Genomic DNA, 24,351 nt, shown 5'->3' with positions numbered 1-24,351 from the left:
TTGCGGGCATCAGGGAGACGCTATCAATATGCGGGAGACTCCCGGAACTTCCGGGAGACTTAGGATGTCTGCATCAGCGGCAGCTGTGCCACGGTGGACATCAGTCCTGGACACCCATAGACCGATGCCATGGCTAGCTTGACGGTTGAAGTGACAAGAAGATTCTCAGGCAGTGCGGTTGTGGTAACATTCCCTTCCACCTTCCCTACAGTGAAGTGGGATCCACAAAACTCCAGGACAAAGTCAATATACTGTGGTATGGTCCAGCTGGGGTCGTCCTCTGGTAAATTTGAGCCAATGTCCTGGTCTAGTCCACTCCAGGAACAGTCCTTTAGCATAACCTCATCACCAGGAACGAGGTGACTATAACAGAGAAACTCCTCCACATAATTCTCAATGGTGCGATTGAATTGATAAATAGAACAGAGTTTACTCAACGGGCTCTGGATGGTACCTTTTCGATCCAGGTTGGTCAGTTGTGCTGCTGGATTCATTTTGGCGAAGTATTCTGTTATGAATCACGTCAGTTGGGGGGATCCAAATGCAGCGTGTTTATTAGAAAGCAGATTCGAACAGGCAAAGATTAACATCACAGGCAAACTTTATGTGTGTGTAAATGAAGTGCAGGTGTGTGTGCAATCAGTACAGTGCAGGTGTCTGGTGTAATCAGTCCAGGGAGGTGTATGATGGGTAGTTTTGTGCAGTGATCAGTCTGATGTGGAGTGCCCTCTGGTGACTCTCTAGGGCACTCCAGCTGGTGATCGTTACAGTGAGCATGATGTGTGAGTGTGATGGTGTGTGTCAGATAAAGCGAGTGTGTGTTTGGACTCATAACAGTAATGTCTAACAGTACTGTAGGAAACAGGAGGCGTTCCTGAGAACCGGCTCGACTGGTTCAACTGTGATTTCCTCCCTCAGACTCTCATTAACTGACCTCAACATCACAAGCCACACACACACACACACACACACAAGGACGACAGGAGCGAGAGGTTCCCCGGCTCAGATCAGGTGAGAGACAGGCAGAGACTCGCTACGTCTCACGGATTAAAGATTATGCCGTTATGAATCTCCTCGTTTATATGCAGTATTTATAAATGTGTGTTTGTGAAGTTGAGGGGCTCTGTTAATTTACAACTCTGCAGAACTGTTGATTAACTCGGAGAACAGAGAGAGTTTGACCGCGGTCTGAAGTCTCCGTTTCAGCTGATGATGCGTGATAGACTGTGATGAAGAGGACCTGAAGGAGAACTGTGACTGACATCAATGCAGCCTGGAATCATAACTCAGTGTTTGGGTTCGTTTGAGCTGGTTCTCCATTTCTGTCCTGAAGGAGTTCAGCATCACTCAGGTTAGGGTCAGGTTAGGGTTAGGGTTAGGGTCAGGTTAGGGTTAGGGTTAGGGTCAGGTTAGGTTAGGGTTAGGTAACACTCTGATTCCAGTACACATGGATCCGCCGAAACGACTAATAATTCTGTATTACGCTGCCAGACGCTGCAAGTAATCCACTTTGTAAAGAAAGAGGACGCGTCTGCACTGTACACATACACACTGCATATCCAAACACTCATATCTACAGACTAAACGTGATACGCCGCAGTCAGCGTTTCACAGACTCGCCTTTTTGAAGTTTCCATGGAGATGATCACGTTTTAATTGTGTTTTTTTTAAACTTGTAACTTGGCACCCGTTTCGGAGTGTGTGTTCTCGAGGTCAAACACTGATGTGTGTGAATGAACGGCCAGAACACACTAACATTGCTGTGGTCTGTTAGAGCGGTGTGGTGTTAGCCTAAACACTCTCTGTGACTGTAATCTCCTGTTACTGTAAAGCTGCTGTGAAACTCTATAGTGTTAAAGCGCTGTATAGACGAAGGAGACTCGACTATTATTGATGTGACTGAATCAGATGAATTTATCTGTATAATGACTGTGCTTTAGAGCAGCTTTACATCAATGTGTCTCATATTTAATGAAGTTGCATCATCAGCTACGTTTACATGCAACCAAATCATCAGCTAGTAATGGGACTGACGGCTCAATCGCACTAAAAAGCCTTCAACACTTTAATCGACCCGATCGAGTTCGATCCCCATGACATGACGATCCGTGGAAAGGAGTGTTTATTCCTTTTCTAATCCACTGGAGAGAACATGTGAACACTTGATCCGACTGAAAACCCATAATGACGTAGAAATAAGGTGATGTAGAAATAGTGTAATGACGTTGAATTAGCGTAAGGATGTAGAAATAGTGTAATGATGTAGAAATAACATAATCACGTTGAAATAGCGTAATGATGTTGACATAGCGTAATGCCGTTGAAATAGCGTAAGGATGTAGAAATAGCGTAATGTTGAAATAGCATAATCACGTTGAAATAGCGTAATGATGTTGAAATAGCATGCCGTTGAAATAGCGTAATGATGTAAAAATAGCGTAATGACGTTGGAATAGCGTAAGGATGTAGAAATAGCATAATGACATAGAAATAGCGTAATGATGTGTGATGTACTGAACGAGCAGTTCTTCTGTTGAATTGTGCCGTACAAACGAGCTCATCCTATAATCCTCTGTCTCTGCGTGTGTGAAGTGGAGCAGGACGGCGGCCGCCAGTGCTGTGAAGCTGCTCGAGTTAGCCCGTGTTTTCTCTTCCTCAGGACAGAAGCTCATGATGACGGAGAGCGTGCGGCGCCTGGTGTCCAAAGATGGCCACAGTAACGTGAAGATCGATAACGTGGAGGGAATGATCAAGCTGTTCCTGCACGACATCTGGACCACGGTGGTGGACATCAAGTGGCGTTACAAGATCACTCTGTTCGCCTCCACCTTCATCATGACGTGGTTCGTGTTCGGCGTGGTGTTCTACCTCATCGGCCTGAGCCACGGCGACTTCGACTCGGACCCGTCATCCAATCACACGCCGTGCGTGATGAACGTGGACTCGCTAACCGGCGCGTACCTGTTCTCCCTGGAGACCCAGAGCACCATCGGCTACGGCTTCCGCCACGTGTCCGAGGAATGTCCTCTCGCGATCCTGACGCTAGTGCTACAGCTGGTGCTAACAGGGCTAGCCGAGATCTTCGTCACCGGAGCGTTTCTCGCTAAGCTAGCGCGACCGAAGAAGCGCGCGGGCAGCATCCGTTTCAGTCGCCTGGCGGTGGTGTGTGTGCGCGACGGGAGGCTACGACTCATGGTACGCGTTGCTAACCTAAGGAACAGCCTGTTGATACAGTGCCAGCTCTCGGGGAAACTTCTATCGAATCGCGTCACGCAAGAGGGAGAGAAGATCCTCCTTCATCAGGAGAGCGTCGACTTCCAGCTGGACTCGTGCGGAGAGTGTCCGTTCCTCCTGCTACCGCTAACCTTCTCGCACGTGCTGGACGAGAGAAGCCCGCTAGCGAACCTCACGGCGGACGAGCTCCCGAGACGAGAGTTTGAGCTGCTCGTGACCCTGAACGGGACCGTCGAGTCCACGGCCTCCTCGTGCCAGAGCCGAACCTCATACACGCCTCAGGAGATCCTGTGGGCTCACGAGTTTGCGCCGGTGCTGTCCCACACGCGCGCGGGCAAACTCACCGCGGATTTCAGCGTCTTCGACAGGGTGAGTCTGTGCAGCGACCCGCCGACGAGCCCCTGCGCCGCGGAGAAGCTCCAGCTGGAGGAGGAGTACAGACGGGAACGAGGAGGAACATCTGAGTGACGGAACACCACCCAAACACTCGCTTCACTTGTTGATAAAAGTCAATCGGGAATGATTTATCTGCAACTTTATTTAAAGAGTGATTTATTCCTGTGATCAAAGCTGCATTTATTTAATTAAAAATACAGTACGAATTGCAAATGAATGTGTGAGTGAATGTTTCCTGAGCATCAGATCTTTATATATGAGTGATTTCTGAAGGGTCATGTGACACTGGAGTAATGATGCTGAACATTCAGGTGTAAATTACACTTTACTGTATATTCACATAGAAAACAGATGATTGTCTTATTTAATCAGAATATAATGTCTTACTTCATTTATCCTCCACCTTCACCATCAAATGTAACCACAATTTTCTGTGTTCCTGTGTTTAATTAATCAATTTCGGAACTTCTGCAATTGTTTTAGCAAAAATATTTGATTCATGTTTCTCCTTGTATAAATGTGTGACTTATATTTGTTTTAAACCCAACAAACTCTACATTGTCTTCAAATGATTATAGAGTTCATGTCTGTTGTGGCAACAGAGAGGCTCGGACAGCCAGTGTGAGTGTGTGTGTTAGAGAGAGAGAGAGAGTGTGTGTGTGTGTGTGTGTGTGAGAGTAAGTGTGTGTGTGTGTGGGGGGGGGGGGTGAGAGAGAGTGAGAGAGAGAGAGAGAGAGAGAGAGAGAGAGTGTGTGTGTCTTTTGAGGCAAGAGTCGCTAGTCGTCTCTGTTTATGAAAGGAGAAAGAGACAATGTGGAGTTTCTTTACTCAAACGAGAAGGACGACGTTGTTGAAAATATTTTATTAAAATGATTCAGTAGAAAACCATATAATTTATCTAAGTATATGTTTTCTTCCCTTTGTCAACAATCTCAGAGCATCAGGGCGTCTCTGAGCGAACTGATCTGGGTTCAGTCAGTCAGAGCCCGTGTGCTGCCAGTCCAGCGTCATACGAACACGCGCGCACGCGTGTGTGTGTGTTCACTGTAAACAACGGATAATACAGAGAATCGTCAAACTGCTGGAGTGTTTCACTTCTTTGGTCTGTTTCTCTACGTCTGCGATAAATGTCTGTGTTTGGCTGGCTGAGATCAACTCGTAGTGTTTAAATGCATAAGTTATATATCTATTATATAAAAAGAATTATAACACTGAACTGTATACTTCAATCTAACAAACGCACAGCGTTTGTGACTCAAAACATCATCATAATAATTAATAATAATACAAATACTGGTATCTTTGGTAAATCTCTTCAGCTGGATCACTCTATAAGGGATGGAAGCTGGTTTCTGCCACAGAATAAAAAAAGAAAAAAGAAATTGCGACTTTTTTATAAACTCGGAATTGCGAGAAAAAGTCAAAATTGTGCGATATAAACTAGGAATTGTGAGAAAAAAAACAGTATTGCGAGAAAAAGTCAGAATTGCAAGATTTCAGATTTGCGGGATAAAAGGTCTGAATTGTGGATATAAATTCAGAATTGCGAGAAAAATTCAGAATTATGAGATATAAACTCGGAATTGCGAGAAAAAGTCAAAATTGTGCGATATAAACTAGGAATTGTGAGAAAAAAACAGTATTGGGAGAAAAATTCAGAAATGCAAATATATACTCGAAATTGCGAGAAAAAGTCGGAATTACAAGATTTCAGATTTGCGGGATAAAAAGTCTGAATTGTGGATATAAATTCATAATTGCGAGAAAAAGTCAGAATTATGAGATATAAACTCGGAATTGCGAGATATAAACTCTTAATTGCGAAATAAAAAGTCGCAGTCACCTGGCGTAAACAAGCTCCCATAGTAAGGCACGGGTTCATATAAATGCACCTCAGTCTTTAAAGGTTTGATGTCATTAAAAACATCTGCAAGCTTTAAATTCCAGTTTTCGTCATTTTCAAGGCAAGTATCGATCTCGGATGCCATACGGGCGACATAATACTGATAAAATATGGCAAGAGATTAATCTTCATCTTCTCACATACCTTAGCATCCTCTCTCACCTCACATGCCTGTCTCTCTTCCTCTGACCTGTCTCACGTTTTGTCGCTCTCTCTCTCTCTCTGAACTCTCTCTGATATGTGTGTTTGTACATTAAGGTACACATGAACGTATAGCTGAATACATGCAGCGTGAAAGCCGCTTTTACATGTTATATTGCCACTTTCACATTCCCGCCGCCGAATCCCCGCGGCTCCCGGACTCCAGACGGTTTCTCCTGCTTTACATCCGGCGAGTGCCAGCGGATGGTTGGGATTCTCCAGTTGATGTCTTGAGATGTTTGTGATGTAGATGTCTAGTAGTAGGAGGGCATGTGTGTGGCGGGGTGTCGTGGGCCGGGGTAGATTCCCGATCCAGGAGCGTTCCAGTACGGACTCGGGCCGCTGAAGAACCCGGACGATGTGACGTTCATGGCCTGAGGATGCGGAGACATGAAGTTCATCTTCTGCGGGTGCGGGTGTGTGTGGTACGAGCTCATGTAGGGCAGATCCGCCGGGTACTTGTACATGGACGAGTCGGGCGGGTGCGGCTGAAGGGCCTGAGCGATTCCGTGGAAGTCGAACTTGTACGCGTAGCGTTTGCCGTGCACTTTGGTCATGATGTTCTTGTCGTAGTAGTAGCGCAGGGCTCGGCTCAGCTTGTCGTAGTTCATGTTGGGTTTGCTCTTCCGCTCACCCCAGCGCCGGGCCACCTCGTCGGGGTCGGTCATCTTGAACTCGCCGTTGGTTCCTTCCCACGTGATGCAGGACGAGTTGGCGCTGTCGGACAGAAGCTCCAGGAGAAACTGCCACAGCTGGATCTGACCGGAGCCTGAAGACACATTAGGGTCATTACTTAAACTAATTAGCTAATTATACAATTACTAAAAGTTTATACGACTTATCCGTCTACATATAGTACACATGTAATGCGATATAAAGTGCATAGCAAATCTCTACTGTTATTTTTTAAAAATGGTTCAGCTCTATACATGATTGCAAAATATAACTCCTCATATTGTAAGTATATATTGTACAGCGCTTTATGTTGTTGCAAAATTTAACTATATATCTTGCAGCTCTATATGTTGTAGCAAAACGATCTATATATCGTACAGATATTGTTGCAAAACGTATCTATATATTGAACAGATCTATATATTGTTGCAAAACGTATCTATATATCATAGAGCTCTATATGTTGTAGCAAAACGTTATATATATATATATATCGATCGCAAAACATAACTATATATCGTACAGCTCTCTCTCTCTCTCTCTCTATATATATATATATATATCGCAACATAACTATATTTTGTACAACTCTATATATACTGTATATCGTACCAAATGTAACTATATCATGTAGCTCTATATATCGTCGGAAAATGTAACTATACATTGTAGAGCACTTGGTATTTTAGCACAATGTAACTATATATCGTACAGCTCTTTTCATCATCGCAAAACGTAACTCTATATTGTGGCTTAAACTTAAATATATATTTCGTATAGCTTTGTATCGATGCAAAACTTGACTGTTTATATGTGGTGAGCGGGACGGCCGAGGGACATGAGGGAAGAGGGAGGAACACGCTGTCCGAAGGTATCCGCGGTGCCATTGAGCATGGTGTGCGAGTCGCCGCCGCTCGCCGTGGGCCGGAGTCTGCTGCCGTCCGCCGCAGAAGGGGCCACGGGCGCTCGAGGCGGGGCGCTGGGGTGAGTTGCTGGTGGGACGCCCGAGCTCACCGCCGACCGCCTGGATAATGGAGGGGCGGCTGCCTTCCGGGAGGGAGAGGAGGAGTCACCGCCGCTTGCCGTGGGCCGGAGCCTGCTGCCATCCGCCAGTGAAGGACAGGAGCAGGGAGCGGGAGACTCCTGCCGTCTGCCCGAGGCACCCGAGGAGCCGTCGAGGCGTCCACCGGGGCCATCCAGCTTCGCCGCCAGTTACCGCGGAGGAGATCGTCCAGCTGGTGAGGGACAATATGGCAGTGCGTTGTGGGAGCCGGACCAAATTTTTTTGTGTCTCTATCCCCTCTCCCGTGTGCTTCGCTCCTCATGCTTCCGTCTCCATTTCCCTGGGCTCGTCGATCCATACCCCCCAGGGATCGCCACCGCCGGGAGGGAGTAGGCACAGGCTCGTGTGTACCCTGTGAGGGGTGATGGGGGTATGTGATGAGCAGGACGGCCAAGGGACATGAGAGAAAGTCGCGAGGCCTGTGGTGCGATTGCTAATGAGCAGCACCTGTGACGCACACCGGTCTCGCATCTCTCACGGAGGAGCGGAAGCAGAAAGGGGGAGCGACGGAGTGGATGATCGAGAGAGGAACAGGCATGCTTTTGTTTGTTTTTTATATTTTATTTTGGTAAGCCAGCAGTCGTATGCGAGGGGCTGCTGGCCGGTAGTTATGTTTTATTTGGGTAGGTGCTGCTGGCAGGTATTTTGTTTGTTTATTTCATTTAAATAAAAGTTTTATATTGATTGATATCCGGTTCCTGCCTCGTTCTTCCCTGAACCTTGTTACAACATGTATCTTACTATATCTTATCTATCACTGCAAAACATAACTACTGTATTTATTGTACAGCTCTATATATAATCGCAAAACAAAACTGTATATTGTACAACTCTGTATATTGTCCCAAACGTAACTATATTATACAGGTCTATAGATCATTGCAAAAAGTTATATATAAATTCAACAGCACTTTATACTGTCGCAAAATGTAACTATTTATTGTACAGCTCTTTATATCATAACAAATGTAACTATATCGTACAGCTCTATATATCGACCTAAACGTCACTATATCGCACAGCTCACATATAGCAATATATTCCTATAAATATAATTATATTATTGTCCAACTCTAATCGATTAATGCAGCTATAAGCCATTAAGATATTCAAAACATATAAATATTAACATCAAGATGCTTTGAAATAATGTGTATTGTGAAAAGTGCTATATAAATAAATCTGACTTGACTTGTCAGGACTGAATCTAGAAAAGCTTTGACTCTCACCTGGATTCGCCAGCCTGCTGCTCGTCGGCCCTAAAATCTGATACGGATCTACAGAGAAGACGACAACATCAGACACAAATGTACCAGTTCACTTGATTTATGCTTTATTTGATTTCCTTTATTTAAGCTTTCTGCATTCGCTTCTGTCATGTATGTCATGACTATTGCATCTAGTGTCATAAATAATATCAAAAATGTGGTATGCTATCTATAAAAAATTAAATTTTTTCCTAAACTGTGGAAATTAAAGCAACAATCAATCATTTAAATCACAAAAGTCACCAGAAGAAGAGTGAAATATTTCACCTTATATAAATATAAATATGTATTTTGCAAAGAAGCATCACAAAGAATAAAGGTTCAGTGTCTCCTCTCAACACTGTTGGATATTTATAAAGCATTTTTAAAATCAGGCAATATCACAGTCAGTCCTTCTATATTTCACCTGCACTAAATTGGCTTATAGATATTATATATTCTATGTTCATTTTCCCAAGTCATTGCTGTTATTAGGAATAGCAGGAAAACAAAACTTTTAAAAAATTTATTTTTTCCAAACAATTTGTTTTCTTTTGAATAATTATTTGAGGTGTTGTTGATGAATGCGATGATGTTGTTCTGTTTGCTGAACTAATATGAAACGATATGAGTGCTCGTGTCAGGATTACCCACAATCCTCTCACCTAACTGAGCTCTCTGCTCTTCGGCCTTGCTCAGGATGGCAGCAGAACCCTGGGGAACTGATGTAAAGACACATTCAGGTTAAATAGTCTCTTAAAGTGGCAAAAAAGTGAGCAGCATTTGAACGTCTGTCCAACCTTTAGCTGCAGACACAGGCGGAGTCCATCCAGAGCGCCTGACCACGTCATAACTGACCTCTGAGAGAGAAACACACATGTCACGTCCTGTTCACTGAGACAGAGAGTGAGTGAGTGTGTGTGTGTGTGTGTGTGTGTACCTATCTAACAGGGGACCATTGTGTCGTTACACACTCACCAACACTCACCAACCTCTGTAAGATGGTTAGCTCGCTTACATTGCGAGCTAAAGTGCGTTGCCTGTTTGGTCCTCTGTAAGATGCTAAAGTGCGACGCCTGTTTGGTCCTCTGTTAGATGGTAAAGTGCGACACCTGTTTGGTCCTCTGTAAGATGGTAAAGTGCAACACCTGTTTGGTCCTCTGTTAGATGGTAAAGTGCAACGCCTGTTTGGTCCTCTGTTAGATGGTAAAGTGCAACGCCTGTTTGGTCCTCTGTAAGATGGTAAAGTGCGACGCCTGTTTGGTCCTCTGTAAGATGGTAAAGTGCGACGCCTGTTTGGTCCTCTGTAAGATGGTAAAGTGCAACACCTGTTTGGTCCTCTGTTAGATGGTAAAGGGCGACGCCTGTTTGGTCCTCTGTTAGATGGTAAAGTGCAACACCTGTTTTGTCCTCTGTTAGATGGTAAAGTGCGACGCCTGTTTGGTCCTCTGTAAGATGGTAAAGTGCGACGCCTGTTTGGTCCTCTGTAAGATGGTAAAGTGCGACGCCTGTTTGGTCCTCTGTAAGATGGTAAAGTGCGACGCCTGTTTGGTCCTCTGTTAGATGGTAAAGTGCGACGCCTGTTTGGTCCTCTGTAAGATGGTAAAGTGCGACGCCTGTTTGGTCCTCTGTTAGATGGTAAAGGGCGACGCCTGTTTGGTCCTCTGTTAGATGGTAAAGTGCAACACCTGTTTTGTCCTCTGTTAGATGGTAAAGTGCGATGCCTGTTTGGTCCTCTGTAAGATGGTAAAGTGCGACGCCTGTTTGGTCCTCTGTAAGATGGTAAAGTGCAACACCTGTTTTGTCCTCTGTTAGATGGTAAAGTGCGATGCCTGTTTGGTCCTCTGTAAGATGGTAAAGTGCGACGCCTGTTTGGTCCTCTGTAAGATGGTAAAGTGCGATGCCTGTTTGGTCCTCTGTTAGATGGTAAAGTGCAACACCTGTTTGGTCCTCTGTAAGATGGTAAAGTGCGATGCCTGTTTGGTCCTCTGTAAGATGGTAAAGTGCGATGCCTGTTTGGTCCTCTGTAAGATGGTAAAGTGCGATGCCTGTTTGGTCCTCTGTAAGATGGTAAAGTGCGACGCCTGTTTGGTCCTCTGTAAGATGGTAAAGTGCGATGCCTGTTTGGTCCTCTGTAAGATGGTAAAGTGCGACGCCTGTTTGGTCCTCTGTAAGATGGTAAAGTGCGACAACTGTTTGGTCCTCTGTAAGATGGTAAAGTGCGACGCCTGTTTGGTCCTCTGTAAGATGGTAAAGTGTGACGCCTGTTTGGTCCTCTGTAAGATGGTAAAGTGCGATGCCTGTTTGGTCCTCTGTAAGATGGTAAAGTGCGACGCCTGTTTGGTCCTCTGTTAGATGGTAAAGTGCAACACCTGTTTGGTCCTCTGTAAGATGGTAAAGTGCGACACCTGTTTGGTCCTCTGTAAGATGGTAAAGTGCGATGCCTGTTTGGTCCTCTGTAAGATGGTAAAGTGTGACGCCTGTTTGGTCCTCTGTAAGATGGTAAAGTGCGATGCCTGTTTGGTCCTCTGTAAGATGGTAAAGTGCGACGCCTGTTTGGTCCTCTGTTAGATGGTAAAGTGCGACTCCTGTTTGGTCCTCTGTAAGATGGTAAAGTGCAACACCAGTTTGGTCCTCTGTAAGATGGTAAAGTGCGATGCCTGTTTGGTCCTCTGTAAGATGGTAAAGTGCGACGCCTGTTTGGTCCTCTGTTATATGGTAAAGGGCGACGCCTGTTTGGTCCTCTGTTAGATGGTAAAGTGCAACACCTGTTTGGTCCTCTGTTAGATGGTAAAGTGCGACGCCTGTTTGGTCCTCTGTAAGATGGTAAAGTGCAACACCAGTTTGGTCCTCTGTAAGATGGTAAAGTGCGACACCTGTTTGGTCCTCTGTAAGATGGTAAAGTGCACCACCTGTTTGGTCCTCTGTAAGATGGTAAAGTGCAACACCTGTTTGGTCCTCTGTAAGATGGTAAAGTGCGACGCCTGTTTGGTCCTCTGTAAGATGGTAAAGTGCACCACCTGTTTGGTCCTCTGTTAGATGGTAAAGTGCGACACCTGTTTGGTCCTCTGTTAGATGGTAAAGTGCGACACCTGTTTGGTCCTCTGTAAGATGGTAAAGTGCGACGCCTGTTTGGTCCTTTGTAAGATGGTAAAGTGCGACACCTGTTTGGTCCTCTGTAAGATGGTAAAGTGCGACACCTGTTTGGTCCTCTGTAAGATGGTAAAGTGCGACGCCTGTTTGGTCCTCTGTAAGATGGTAAAGTGCGACACCTGTTTGGTCCTCTGTAAGATGGTAAAGTGCGACACCTGTTTGGTCCTCTGTAAGATGGTAAAGTGCGACACCTGTTTGGTCCTCTGTTAGATGGTAAAGTGCGACACCTGTTTGGTCCTCTGTAAGATGGTGAAGTGCGACGCCTGTTTGGTCCTCTGTTAGATGGTAAAGTGCGACGCCTGTTTGGTCCTCTGTTAGATGGTAAAGTGCGACACCTGTTTGGTCCTCTGTTAGATGGTAAAGTGCGACGCCTGTTTGGTCCTCTGTAAGATGGTAAAGTGCGACGCCTGTTTGGTCCTCTGTTAGATGGTAAAGTGCGACACCTGTTTGGTCCTCTGTTAGATGGTAAAGTGCGACGCCTGTTTGGTCCTCTGTTAGATGGTAAAGTGCGACACCTGTTTGGTCCTCTGTTAGATGGTAAAGTGCGACGCCTGTTTGGTCCTCTGTAAGATGGTAAAGTGCAACACCAGTTTGGTCCTCTGTAAGATGGTAAAGTGCGATGCCTGTTTGGTCCTCTGTAAGATGGTAAAGTGCGACGCCTGTTTGGTCCTCTGTTATATGGTAAAGGGCGACGCCTGTTTGGTCCTCTGTTAGATGGTAAAGTGCAACACCTGTTTGGTCCTCTGTTAGATGGTAAAGTGCGACGCCTGTTTGGTCCTCTGTAAGATGGTAAAGTGCAACACCAGTTTGGTCCTCTGTAAGATGGTAAAGTGCGACACCTGTTTGGTCCTCTGTAAGATGGTAAAGTGCACCACCTGTTTGGTCCTCTGTAAGATGGTAAAGTGCAACACCTGTTTGGTCCTCTGTAAGATGGTAAAGTGCGACGCCTGTTTGGTCCTCTGTAAGATGGTAAAGTGCACCACCTGTTTGGTCCTCTGTTAGATGGTAAAGTGCGACACCTGTTTGGTCCTCTGTTAGATGGTAAAGTGCGACACCTGTTTGGTCCTCTGTAAGATGGTAAAGTGCGACGCCTGTTTGGTCCTCTGTAAGATGGTAAAGTGCGACACCTGTTTGGTCCTCTGTAAGATGGTAAAGTGCGACACCTGTTTGGTCCTCTGTAAGATGGTAAAGTGCGACGCCTGTTTGGTCCTCTGTAAGATGGTAAAGTGCGACACCTGTTTGGTCCTCTGTTAGATGGTAAAGTGCGACACCTGTTTGGTCCTCTGTTAGATGGTAAAGTGCGACACCTGTTTGGTCCTCTGTAAGATGGTAAAGTGCGACACCTGTTTGGTCCTCTGTTAGATGGTAAAGTGCGACACCTGTTTGGTCCTCTGTTAGATGGTAAAGTGCGACACCTGTTTGGTCCTCTGTTAGATGGTAAAGTGCGACACCTGTTTGGTCCTCTGTTAGATGGTAAAGTGCGACACCTGTTTGGTCCTCTGTTAGATGGTAAAGTGCGACACCTGTTTGGTCCTCTGTAAGATGGTAAAGTGCGACACCTGTTTGGTCCTCTGTAAGATGGTAAAGTGCGACACCTGTTTGGTCCTCTGTAAGATGGTAAAGTGCGACACCTGTTTGGTCCTCTGTTAGATGGTAAAGTGCGACACCTGTTTGGTCCTCTGTAAGATGGTAAAGTGCGACACCTGTTTGGTCCTCTGTTAGATGGTAAAGTGCGACACCTGTTTGGTCCTCTGTTAGATGGTAAAGTGCGACACCTGTTTGGTCCTCTGTTAGATGGTAAAGTGCGACACCTGTTTGGTCCTCTGTAAGATGGTAAAGTGCGACGCCTGTTTGGTCCTCTGTTAGATGGTAAAGTGCGACGCCTGTTTGGTCCTCTGTTAGATGGTAAAGTGCGACACCTGTTTGGTCCTCTGTTAGATGGTAAAGTGCGACACCTGTTTGGTCCTCTGTAAGATGGTAAAGTGCGACGCCTGTTTGGTCCTCTGTTAGATGGTAAAGTGCGACACCTGTTTGGTCCTCTGTAAGATGGTAAAGTGCGACACCTGTTTGGTCCTCTGTTAGATGGTAAAGTGCGACACCTGTTTGGTCCTCTGTAAGATGGTAAAGTGCGACGCCTGTTTGGTCCTCTGTAAGATGGTAAAGTGCGACGCCTGTTTGGTCCTTTGTAAGATGGTAAAGTGCGACACCTGTTTGGTCCTCTGTAAGATGGTAAAGTGCGACACCTGTTTGGTCCTCTGTAAGATGGTAAAGTGCGACGCCTGTTTGGTCCTCTGTAAGATGGTAAAGTGCGACACCTGTTTGGTCCTCTGTAAGATGGTAAAGTGCGACACCTGTTTGGTCCTCTGTAAGATGGTAAAGTGCGACACCTGTTTGGTCCTCTGTTAGATGGTAAAGTGCGACACCTGTTTGGTCCTCTGTAAGATGGTGAAGTGCGACGCCTGTTTGGTCCTCTGTTAGATGGTAAAGTGCGACGCCTGTTTGGTCCTCTGTTAGATGGTAAAGTGCGACACCTGTTTGGTCCTCTGTTAGATGGTAAAGTGCGACACCTGTTTGGTCCTCTGTTAGATGGTAAAGTGCGACACCTGTTTGGTCCTCTGTTAGATGGTAAAGTGCGACACCTGTTTGGTCCTCTGTTAGATGGTAAAGTGCGACACCTGTTTGGTCCTCTGTTAGATGGTAAAGTGCGACACCTGTTTGGTCCTCTGTAAGATGGTAAAGTGCGACACCTGTTTGGTCCTCTGTAAGATGGTAAAGTGCGACACCTGTTTGGTCCTCTGTAAGATGGTAAAGTGCGACACCTGTTTGGTCCTCTGTTAGATGGTAAAGTGCGACACCTGTTTGGTCCTCTGTAAGATGGTAAAGTGCGACACCTGTTTGGTCCTCTGTTAGATGGTAAAGTGCGACACCTGTTTGGTCCTCTGTTAGATGGTAAAGTGCGACACCTGTTTGGTCCTCTGTTAGATGGTAAAGTGCGACACCTGTTTGGTCCTCTGTAAGATGGTAAAGTGCGACGCCTGTTTGGTCCTCTGTTAGATGGTAAAGTGCGACGCCTGTTTGGTCCTCTGTTAGATGGTAAAGTGCGACACCTGTTTGGTCCTCTGTTAGATGGTAAAGTGCGACACCTGTTTGGTCCTCTGTAAGATGGTAAAGTGCGACGCCTGTTTGGTCCTCTGTTAGATGGTAAAGTGCGACACCTGTTTGGTCCTCTGTAAGATGGTAAAGTGCGACACCTGTTTGGTCCTCTGTTAGATGGTAAAGTGCGACACCTGTTTGGTCCTCTGTAAGATGGTAAAGTGCGACGCCTGTTTGGTCCTCTGTAAGATGGTAAAGTGCGACGCCTGTTTGGTCCTTTGTAAGATGGTAAAGTGCGACACCTGTTTGGTCCTCTGTAAGATGGTAAAGTGCGACACCTGTTTGGTCCTCTGTAAGATGGTAAAGTGCGACGCCTGTTTGGTCCTCTGTAAGATGGTAAAGTGCGACACCTGTTTGGTCCTCTGTAAGATGGTAAAGTGCGACACCTGTTTGGTCCTCTGTAAGATGGTAAAGTGCGACACCTGTTTGGTCCTCTGTTAGATGGTAAAGTGCGACACCTGTTTGGTCCTCTGTAAGATGGTGAAGTGCGACGCCTGTTTGGTCCTCTGTTAGATGGTAAAGTGCGACGCCTGTTTGGTCCTCTGTTAGATGGTAAAGTGCGACACCTGTTTGGTCCTCTGTTAGATGGTAAAGTGCGACGCCTGTTTGGTCCTCTGTAAGATGGTAAAGTGCGACGCCTGTTTGGTCCTCTGTTAGATGGTAAAGTGCGACACCTGTTTGGTCCTCTGTTAGATGGTAAAGTGCGACGCCTGTTTGGTCCTCTGTTAGATGGTAAAGTGCGACACCTGTTTGGTCCTCTGTTAGATGGTAAAGTGCGACGCCTGTTTGGTCCTCTGTAAGATGGTAAAGTGCAACACCAGTTTGGTCCTCTGTAAGATGGTAAAGTGCGATGCCTGTTTGGTCCTCTGTAAGATGGTAAAGTGCGACGCCTGTTTGGTCCTCTGTTATATGGTAAAGGGCGACGCCTGTTTGGTCCTCTGTTAGATGGTAAAGTGCAACACCTGTTTGGTCCTCTGTTAGATGGTAAAGTGCGACGCCTGTTTGGTCCTCTGTAAGATGGTAAAGTGCAACACCAGTTTGGTCCTCTGTAAGATGGTAAAGTGCGACACCTGTTTGGTCCTCTGTAAGATGGTAAAGTGCACCACCTGTTTGGTCCTCTGTAAGATGGTAAAGTGCAACACCTGTTTGGTCCTCTGTAAGATGGTAAAGTGCGACGCCTGTTTGGTCCTCTGTAAGATGGTAAAGTGCACCACCTGTTTGGTCCTCTGTTAGATGGTAAAGTGCGACACCTGTTTGGTCCTCTGTTAGATGGTAAAGTGCGACACCTGTTTGGTCCTCTGTAAGATGGTAAAGTGCGACGCCTGTTTGGTCCTCTGTAAGATGGTAAAGTGCGACACCTGTTTGGTCCTCTGTAAGATGGTAAAGTGCGACACCTGTTTGGTCCTCTGTAAGATGGTAAAGTGCGACGCCTGTTTGGTCCTCTGTAAGATGGTAAAGTGCGACACCTGTTTGGTCCTCTGTTAGATGGTAAAGTGCGACACCTGTTTGGTCCTCTGTTAGATGGTAAAGTGCGACACCTGTTTGGTCCTCTGTAAGATGGTAAAGTGCGACACCTGTTTGGTCCTCTGTTAGATGGTAAAGTGCGACACCTGTTTGGTCCTCTGTTAGATGGTAAAGTGCGACACCTGTTTGGTCCTCTGTTAGATGGTAAAGTGCGACACCTGTTTGGTCCTCTGTTAGATGGTAAAGTGCGACACCTGTTTGGTCCTCTGTTAGATGGTAAAGTGCGACACCTGTTTGGTCCTCTGTAAGATGGTAAAGTGCGACACCTGTTTGGTCCTCTGTAAGATGGTAAAGTGCGACACCTGTTTGGTCCTCTGTAAGATGGTAAAGTGCGACACCTGTTTGGTCCTCTGTTAGATGGTAAAGTGCGACACCTGTTTGGTCCTCTGTAAGATGGTAAAGTGCGACACCTGTTTGGTCCTCTGTTAGATGGTAAAGTGCGACACCTGTTTGGTCCTCTGTTAGATGGTAAAGTGCGACACCTGTTTGGTCCTCTGTTAGATGGTAAAGTGCGACACCTGTTTGGTCCTCTGTAAGATGGTAAAGTGCGACGCCTGTTTGGTCCTCTGTTAGATGGTAAAGTGCGACGCCTGTTTGGTCCTCTGTTAGATGGTAAAGTGCGACACCTGTTTGGTCCTCTGTTAGATGGTAAAGTGCGACACCTGTTTGGTCCTCTGTTAGATGGTAAAGTGCGACACCTGTTTGGTCCTCTGTAAGATGGTAAAGTGCGACGCCTGTTTGGTCCTCTGTTAGATGGTAAAGTGCGACACCTGTTTGGTCCTCTGTAAGATGGTAAAGTGCGACGCCTGTTTGGTCCTCTGTAAGATGGTAAAGTGCGACACCTGTTTGGTCCTCTGTAAGATGGTAAAGTGCGACACCTGTTTGGTCCTCTGTTAGATGGTAAAGTGCGACACCTGTTTGGTCCTCTGTAAGATGGTAAAGTGCGACGCCTGTTTGGTCCTCTGTTAGATGGTAAAGTGCGACACCTGTTTGGTCCTCTGTTAGATGGTAAAGTGCGACACCTGTTTGGTCCTCTGTAAGATGGTAAAGTGCGACGCCTGTTTGGTCCTCTGTAAGATGGTAAAGTGCGACGCCTGTTTGGTCCTCTGTAAGATGGTAAAGTGCGACACCTGTTTGGTCCTCTGTTAGATGGTAAAGTGCGACACCTGTTTGGTCCTCTGTAAGATGGTAAAGTGCGACACCTGTTTGGTCCTCTGTTAGATGGTAAAGTGCGACACCTGTTTGGTCCTCTGTTAGATGGTAAAGTGCGACACCTGTTTGGTCCTCTGTAAGATGGTAAAGTGCGACGCCTGTTTGGTCCTCTGTTAGATGGTAAAGTGCGACGCCTGTTTGGTCCTCTGTAAGATGGTAAAGTGCGACACCTGTTTGGTCCTCTGTAAGATGGTAAAGTGTGACACCTGTTTGGTCCTCTGTAAGATGGTAAAGTGCGACGCCTGTTTGGTCCTCTGTAAGATGGTAAAGTGCAACACCTGTTTGGTCCTCTGTTAGATGGTAAAGTGCGACGCCTGTGTGTATAAGTGTGTGTGTATAAGTGTGTGTGTGTGACCTGCTCTGCTGGCTCCTCTGCTGTTGTCTGCTGGGTAAACGGGGGCGTTTGGGAAGATGAAACTCGCTCCTCCTGAAAGAGACACACGAGCAGAAAACATCAGCGACACGCCGCATTTAACTGATCACATTCAACATCATGCAGCACATGCACAACAACTTGGAAGCCACAGCGCTGCATGCACATCAGACAGTGTGTGTGTGTGTGTGTGTGTGTGTGTGACTGCTGTAAGCACAAGGGGCGGGGACAGAGGTGGAGGGGCGGGGGTCATATGCAGTAGGGGCGGAGTCAGAGTCAGTGGGGGCGGGACCGGGGCAGAGCTGCAGTGCTGCTTACCTGTATTACGAGCATGCATTAACCGCGGGGAGTTTTGCAAGGCTTTGTCAACATCATCTGAAGTCAAATGAGGAAGTGGAGCTGAGAAACAAAACATTCACATGAAAAATAAAAGAATAAAACAACTGAAGAAACATCCTGTGACATGATGCCTATCAAAGAAAAATGATCTCTACTTCACATTTCACCCCAAAAGCCACTGCATAAATATATATATATATATATATATATATATATATATCAAACATCTTCATTGTTTAAATATATATATATATATATATATTTAAACAATGAAGATGTTTGACTAGACATGTTAATTTGAATCAGCATTAAATAAATGATGTAAAGAAATACTGAGAGCAGAAAGTGAAATGAGCTTCTGTTTGATCACAATAATGTCACAATGCAAAACATTTCACTAACACTTTCTATGAAGCCTGTGCATATAATGAATTATGGCTCCATTTATACTTATTTATAAGTATTCATATTTTATAAATATATTTATAAAGACTCATTACAACCTATACTGCATTAAAAGAACAGTTATAGCTATATTTATATTATTTTTTATAATTACTTATGTCATGCATTTGCTTTTTCAATGTGTATTCTCATAATCCATAATACACTGATTTATAAGTAGTAATTAGTCAGATCCATTAATGCATTTATAAAGATGCAACCTGCATATCACAGTTGTGTTTCTGTCTTGTCTTTCTGTCACTAGTCACGTCTTCCTTAGTTCTGATTTCCCGCCGCTCATCTGTTTTTTAATGGTTACTATCATCCTCATTATCATCATCATCTGTTTCACCTGTGTTTTGTGTCTCCACCACCCTGCTCACCTCATCCCTTCAGCTTTGTTCAACAATAAACTCATTATTAACCATCATTCTTCCTCTCCTGTGTCTCCATACTGTAACAGATGCAAGAGCTGACCCTGATCACCCTGTGCGGTTTATTCTGAGATAACAACGCCTGGATGTATATTATGCCTTACATAAGTATAAATGAGGCTATAATTCATTATAAGCATGGTCTTCATAAGAAAGTGTTACCAACATTTCTTTAGACTTTATTTAAAATATAGTTGATCAAAATTAAAATCAAAATTTGACTTATTTTAAATGATAATACATACATTTTCTGACTTTCGGGGGGAAGTATGACCTGGACAGGTCTGATGATTTTCACACAGGTATAATCTGATTTATTAATGCATGTTAATGAGTCGTGTGAAAGTGAGGTCAGAGGTCAGCAGAGTGAATGAGGTCAGTAATGAAGAGCTTATGAAGCGTCATGATGAGCAGCTGATGCGCGCACACACACAGAGAGAGACGGGCGAGAGACACTCACTCTCTCTGAGGTAGTGCAGGTGAGACAGCAGGATCTCGGCGGTGTAACTGCTGGTCAGTCGCTGGACGTCGTCTTTGCTCATCTTGCAGAGCTGCTTCCCATCGACGCTGTGGAACAGAGACACGTCCACCTCCGGCAGTCCGAACTCCTTCACGGCCCACTCCAGCCACTGACACACGTGATCCGCTGACCACAGACCGGGATCTGACACACAGAACACAGGTCAATCACACACACACACACACGCAACTCTGATTCAGTTGATTTGATTCATTTCAACATTCAATTGAAATTGAATAGTTCTGTCCTCATATTTAAACGGGTCATGAACTGAGGATTAATTTTTTCCTTGATCTTTTGACAGTTTTTAATATCCTGTAAATTTAAAACCTCAAAACTTCCCAATCATTCCAAAAACAGCTTTTCTTGAAGCCAAGGCCAGAAAACGACAGATCTGAGAAGTGGAGACATGTGACGTCACAGAGCAGCGAAAGACCGCCGTAACAGAAGAAGATCTGCGCCTAGATCACACGGCTTTGGCCCCGCCCACTGGAGCGTCAGTGAAGAGTGACATGAGAACGAGTAAAGATCGACACAGGATCAATACCATTACTTTCCGAACGACCCTAATGCTAGGAAGGTTAGTTGTTTTCAACGATGTGCAGGTCTCAGTAGTGCATTATTAGTATTCAGTGCATTTCACTGTGGATTATTTGGTAAATCAGTTGCAATTTCAGCGCAAAATATGGGTCAACACCACACACATGTAAGTAATCATGTTCATTTTAATGCCTGATCTGTGATCAGTTATTTCTGATATGTAATTTTCCAAGTTTAGAAAGATTATCTTTCTCTCAAAATCGTTCAATATTGTTTATCCATCAATAAATCAAGCCAGTGATTAAACAACCAACTTCACATCGTCTCTCTTGGCGGGATGAAAATAATCTTATTTAAACTGTGATCAAATTATAGACAGAAAGCGATCAAAGAACGCTCCCTTTCCAATCGCCCAAGCTGTCAATCACAGCGTGAGTTTATCTGGACACCCGTTATGAAATCGAGGACGCTGTTACACTGCAAAACGAACCTCTTCCTGTATGAACATCGTGTTTGCATTATTTGGTGAAAGCAATCGTGAGAGTGCAGAAACTGCGCTGCACTGATGAGATCACTTCCTTCACGCGAGCAACAGACTGTCATCAGTGCTCAATCACAGCAGCCGGTCATGTGATGGGAATAGATCCATATCCACAGCCAATCACAGCAGTGGGCGTTTACACTGAAGTCTCACAGCCAATCACAGCAGTGGGCGTTTACACTGAAGTCTCACACAGACACGCCCCTTTAAACAGAGCATTCAGATCAGAGGCTAAAATCAGGCTAGGAAAAATGCCTTTTATGTAAAAATCATACTAACATTATAAAATAATAAAATAATCCAGTTCACGACCCCTTTAAAATATTTTAAGAGAGAGTGTGACAGAGAGTGTGTGTGTTTGAGAGAGAGAGTGTATGCGTGTGTGAGTGTTTTAAAAATATAGATTAATGTTTTGTAGCAAAACTAAGCAAGTGTCTCTGTTGCTTCATTAAATTGCTCTTCCTGACATTTGAAATGTATAATTCCAGATCAGTTGAACAGAACTTTAGTCATGACTCCACTGCTAACGGAGATCTACAGCACTGACTGAGGTTCAGCCGAGTGTGTGTGAGCGACCTCTCTCTGCGCTCGTCGAGTGTGTGTTTGAGCGACCTCTCAGTCTATTGTCCTGATTCATGACCGAAAAAACAGGATGTTGCAGAGCTTCTGTTCCTCTCCTCACAACTGAGCAGGAAGTGCAGAGAAACCATGAAAACTGTGTGTGTGTGTGTGTGAGTGTGTTACCTGCAGGTACGATCACTCTGCGTTCATTAGTGATCATGTTGGGCGGTGGAATGTGTTTTTCCTCCATGTAGCTGCTGTACATCACTGGAACATTCACCGCTGGAGAGATTTTACCTTTCACCACAGGACAGTCATCAGGAGGACTTCTGCACACACACACACACACACACACACACACACACACACACACACACACACAGGTCAGATGTGCATTTCCTGAAGGAAATATCAGTGTTCGCATGAAGAACTTGGGATGCAAATATTGTGCTTTCAGACACTGAGCGCTGAACCATCAACACATGAGATCATCAAACTAAAACTAAAATGAGCAAAAATACACTTACAGTACATCGAGGAAGGACACAATAAAATGATCAAAAGTGACAAAAGATATAAAAAAAAGAAAATTAAGTTACAAAAGATTGTATTTCAGATAAATGCTGTTCTTTTCAACTTTCTATTCATCAAAGAATCCTGAAATAAAAATGTAAAAAACGTGTGTTGATCATCGGATCCTCATATTAGAGTGATTTGTGAAGGGTCATGTGACACTGGAGACTGGAGTAATGATGATGAAAATCACAGGAATAAATTACACTTTACTGTATATTCACTCAGAGAACAGCAGATTTACACTGGAGTAATATTACACTGATTACTGTATTAATATCAGATAACTGCAGCAGAAGAGACTCTTTCTACAGCATGTTCCCGACCCCGAACGCAGAGGAAGGGAATGTTTGAGACACACAGATCAGCTGACCACGTCCAGAGCGTTTCTTCTCCTCATGACTCCGGCACGAGGACACAGATGTGAGGATTCAGCTGGAACGCCATCAAACTCCGGACCAGCAGCCGCCGCTCGTGTGTGTGCCAACTCCTGAACTCACACACTCCACAACACACACACACACACACACACTCAATCAATCAAGCGTCAAGAAACAGCATCTGAGGTCGGAAGGTCGGACTGGACTTGATCCGTTGAGAAGCGAGTGTACCCGAACCACAGCTGTTCCGACCAATCAGACGATCAACAGTACCGTAATCAACACGTCACCAAAGAGCGCTTGGGTTCAGTGCGTTCACAACAAAGATGGCCGCCGCTGGCGAACTGAGATTCAGCCGTCGCGTCTGTTATAGACGATGTAGATGTGTGTTCATTAAAAGAGGAACAGAGAGCCGCCATCGAGGCGTTAGTCGATCAGTCGAGAGCAGAGGCCCCATAATCACAGCCAGTGGAGCGGATCAGACCCGCATGCGGACCGGAGTCTGAGTACGGCGACGAGTCTGACGGGGTTGAACACCGCGAGGGAGAGTCGTTACGGACAGAGTTCCCATGTTTGAGTGAACTGTCCCTTTAAAGGTGCTATACGTAACTTTTCTTCTGAAATGAATGATTTTTTCATGGCCCGTGTGTGAAGGGGTCACAGCGGTCACCCTAACGGTTTTTCCGGGTTTCTCGCGTATTTTAGCTCTTTTCCCGTTGTCTTCCAGTTTTAGTATTTTCCTGTAAAATATCCTGTATTTTTACGCTCTGATTGTGTGAGACGTACAAGCTCGGACGGATTCGGCTCGAAGTCGTTCACCCTCAAATGCGGTGCCGTGCGCCGTCACAAAAAAGCTGCACACACACACACACACACACAGCCAAGCGAAACGAGGTCTTGCGCACCCAACTTGTCATTTTTGCCGACGCGTCGTGTATAAAGGCCTTACTCCGTGTCAGCGCGCGCTCTCATCAGTAAAGACCTCTCCCCGTCATCTCCAGTACTCAGCCTCAATCGCATCACTAACTCCGCTTCCCTCGTAAGCTGATATTAGGATTTAAACATTCTCTATGATATATATATATATATTAAAATGACACACTCTCTCTCTCTCTCTCTCTCTCACACTCATATGTAGGCTAGTTATAAACTCTTTAGAGTTTTAATGATTAGTGCTTTATTTTTAAAGTTTGTGGCTAAGAATTGTGTAAAAAAATCCTTTATTTGGTGATGGATTCCGGGAAATCTGCCTTATTTTCAGTGTTCAGTGTTGATAGCTGAGGAAGAGCGTAATCACACATTACAACCATCCAAAGATACATTCCTGACATTTATAATGCACAGTAGCTTAAAATTCGGTCCGATTTCCCCATGGCTGTGGTTGCTATAATACACCCATGCACTGCGCTCTCCACAACGACAGAGAAGTGTTAGTAGCTAATGTATTTGCACCACAGAAAAGCGCTTACTGTAGCTCTGATAAAAGATTTATTTACAGAGAAGAGAAAAACACCACGTGTTTGGCTGCACGTGCACTCCCATACTGAAAAGTTTGCAATTTTTCATCTCGCTGCTCCAGGAAAAAAATAAGCGCGTTGCTTCAATAATGAGTGCGCTTCCCGTGCGCCTACATTTGAAATAACGACATCGAGTGCGCAAGACACGATACGTGAACTAATCAGGAGAGCCCCTTGACATCGCTTCTGTGCACGGCTCCTTCTCAGCCAGCAGGGGCGCCATTGCCAATCAGTGAATTGAAATGATAAAAAAAGGAAAAACTTCACGGCACAGAGGATTTTTTTTAACTGCTCGTGCCGCCCCCCATGTGGCATGAAGAAATGCCGCCGCGGGCGACTGCCCGGTTCCTAAAACCGCCACTGGTTGC

General features: G+C 45.2%; 2 protein-coding genes across 7 annotated transcripts in view; one reads left to right on the top strand and one right to left on the bottom strand.

Annotated features, from left to right (window-relative positions):
- The first annotated feature begins 889 nt into the window (after window positions 1–889).
- kcnj15 (potassium inwardly rectifying channel subfamily J member 15) lies at window positions 890–3,836 on the top strand. Of its 2 annotated transcripts, none has more exons than XM_039670295.2 (2): window positions 890–1,011; window positions 2,660–3,836. In XM_039670295.2, the coding sequence occupies exon 2, from the start codon at window positions 2,671–2,673 to the stop codon at window positions 3,700–3,702; it is 1,032 nt and encodes a 343-aa protein (XP_039526229.2). In that variant the 5' UTR covers window positions 890–1,011; window positions 2,660–2,670; the 3' UTR covers window positions 3,703–3,836. The 2 variants fall into 2 exon arrangements, with proteins under 2 accessions (XP_039526229.2, XP_039526228.2); XM_039670294.2 differs by lacking the exon at window positions 890–1,011 and adding an exon at window positions 1,142–1,297.
- Window positions 3,837–3,907: 71 nt separating this feature from the next.
- The window catches only part of erg (ETS transcription factor ERG), a 40,115-nt gene continuing 19,671 nt past the window's right edge, over window positions 3,908–24,351 (bottom strand). For 3 of the 5 annotated variants that reach the window (XM_039670289.2, XM_089126507.1, XM_039670290.2), the window contains 8 exons: window positions 21,697–21,842; window positions 19,812–20,015; window positions 18,453–18,533; window positions 18,117–18,188; window positions 9,520–9,579; window positions 9,385–9,441; window positions 8,702–8,749; window positions 3,908–6,503 (listed from right to left, as the gene is read on the bottom strand). In XM_039670289.2, the coding sequence (XP_039526223.2) occupies window positions 5,989–6,503; window positions 8,702–8,749; window positions 9,385–9,441; window positions 9,520–9,579; window positions 18,117–18,188; window positions 18,453–18,533; window positions 19,812–20,015; window positions 21,697–21,842 (1,183 nt within the window). In that variant the 3' untranslated portion in view covers window positions 3,908–5,988. The remainder of the gene's footprint in view (window positions 6,504–8,701; window positions 8,750–9,384; window positions 9,442–9,519; window positions 9,580–18,116; window positions 18,189–18,452; window positions 18,534–19,811; window positions 20,016–21,696; window positions 21,843–24,351) is intronic. The other 2 variants (XM_089126508.1, XM_039670292.2) reach the window with 1 other exon arrangement.

Source organism: Pimephales promelas, chromosome 23 (assembly GCF_988280905.1).
Source record: "Pimephales promelas chromosome 23, fPimPro1.hap1.1, whole genome shotgun sequence".
NCBI lineage: Eukaryota > Metazoa > Chordata > Actinopteri > Cypriniformes > Leuciscidae > Pimephales > Pimephales promelas.
This window is presented reverse-complemented; position numbering and strand designations above follow the sequence as displayed.

Bases quoted from the DNA above. Each gene is read 5' to 3' on its own strand.
- kcnj15 (XM_039670294.2), top strand. From the start codon at position 1,267: ATGCAGCCTGGAATCATAACTCAGTGTTTGG. The intron at 1,298-2,659 runs GTTCGTTTGAGC...TCTCTTCCTCAG, and splicing joins AATCATAACTCAGTGTTTGG to GACAGAAGCTCATGATGACG.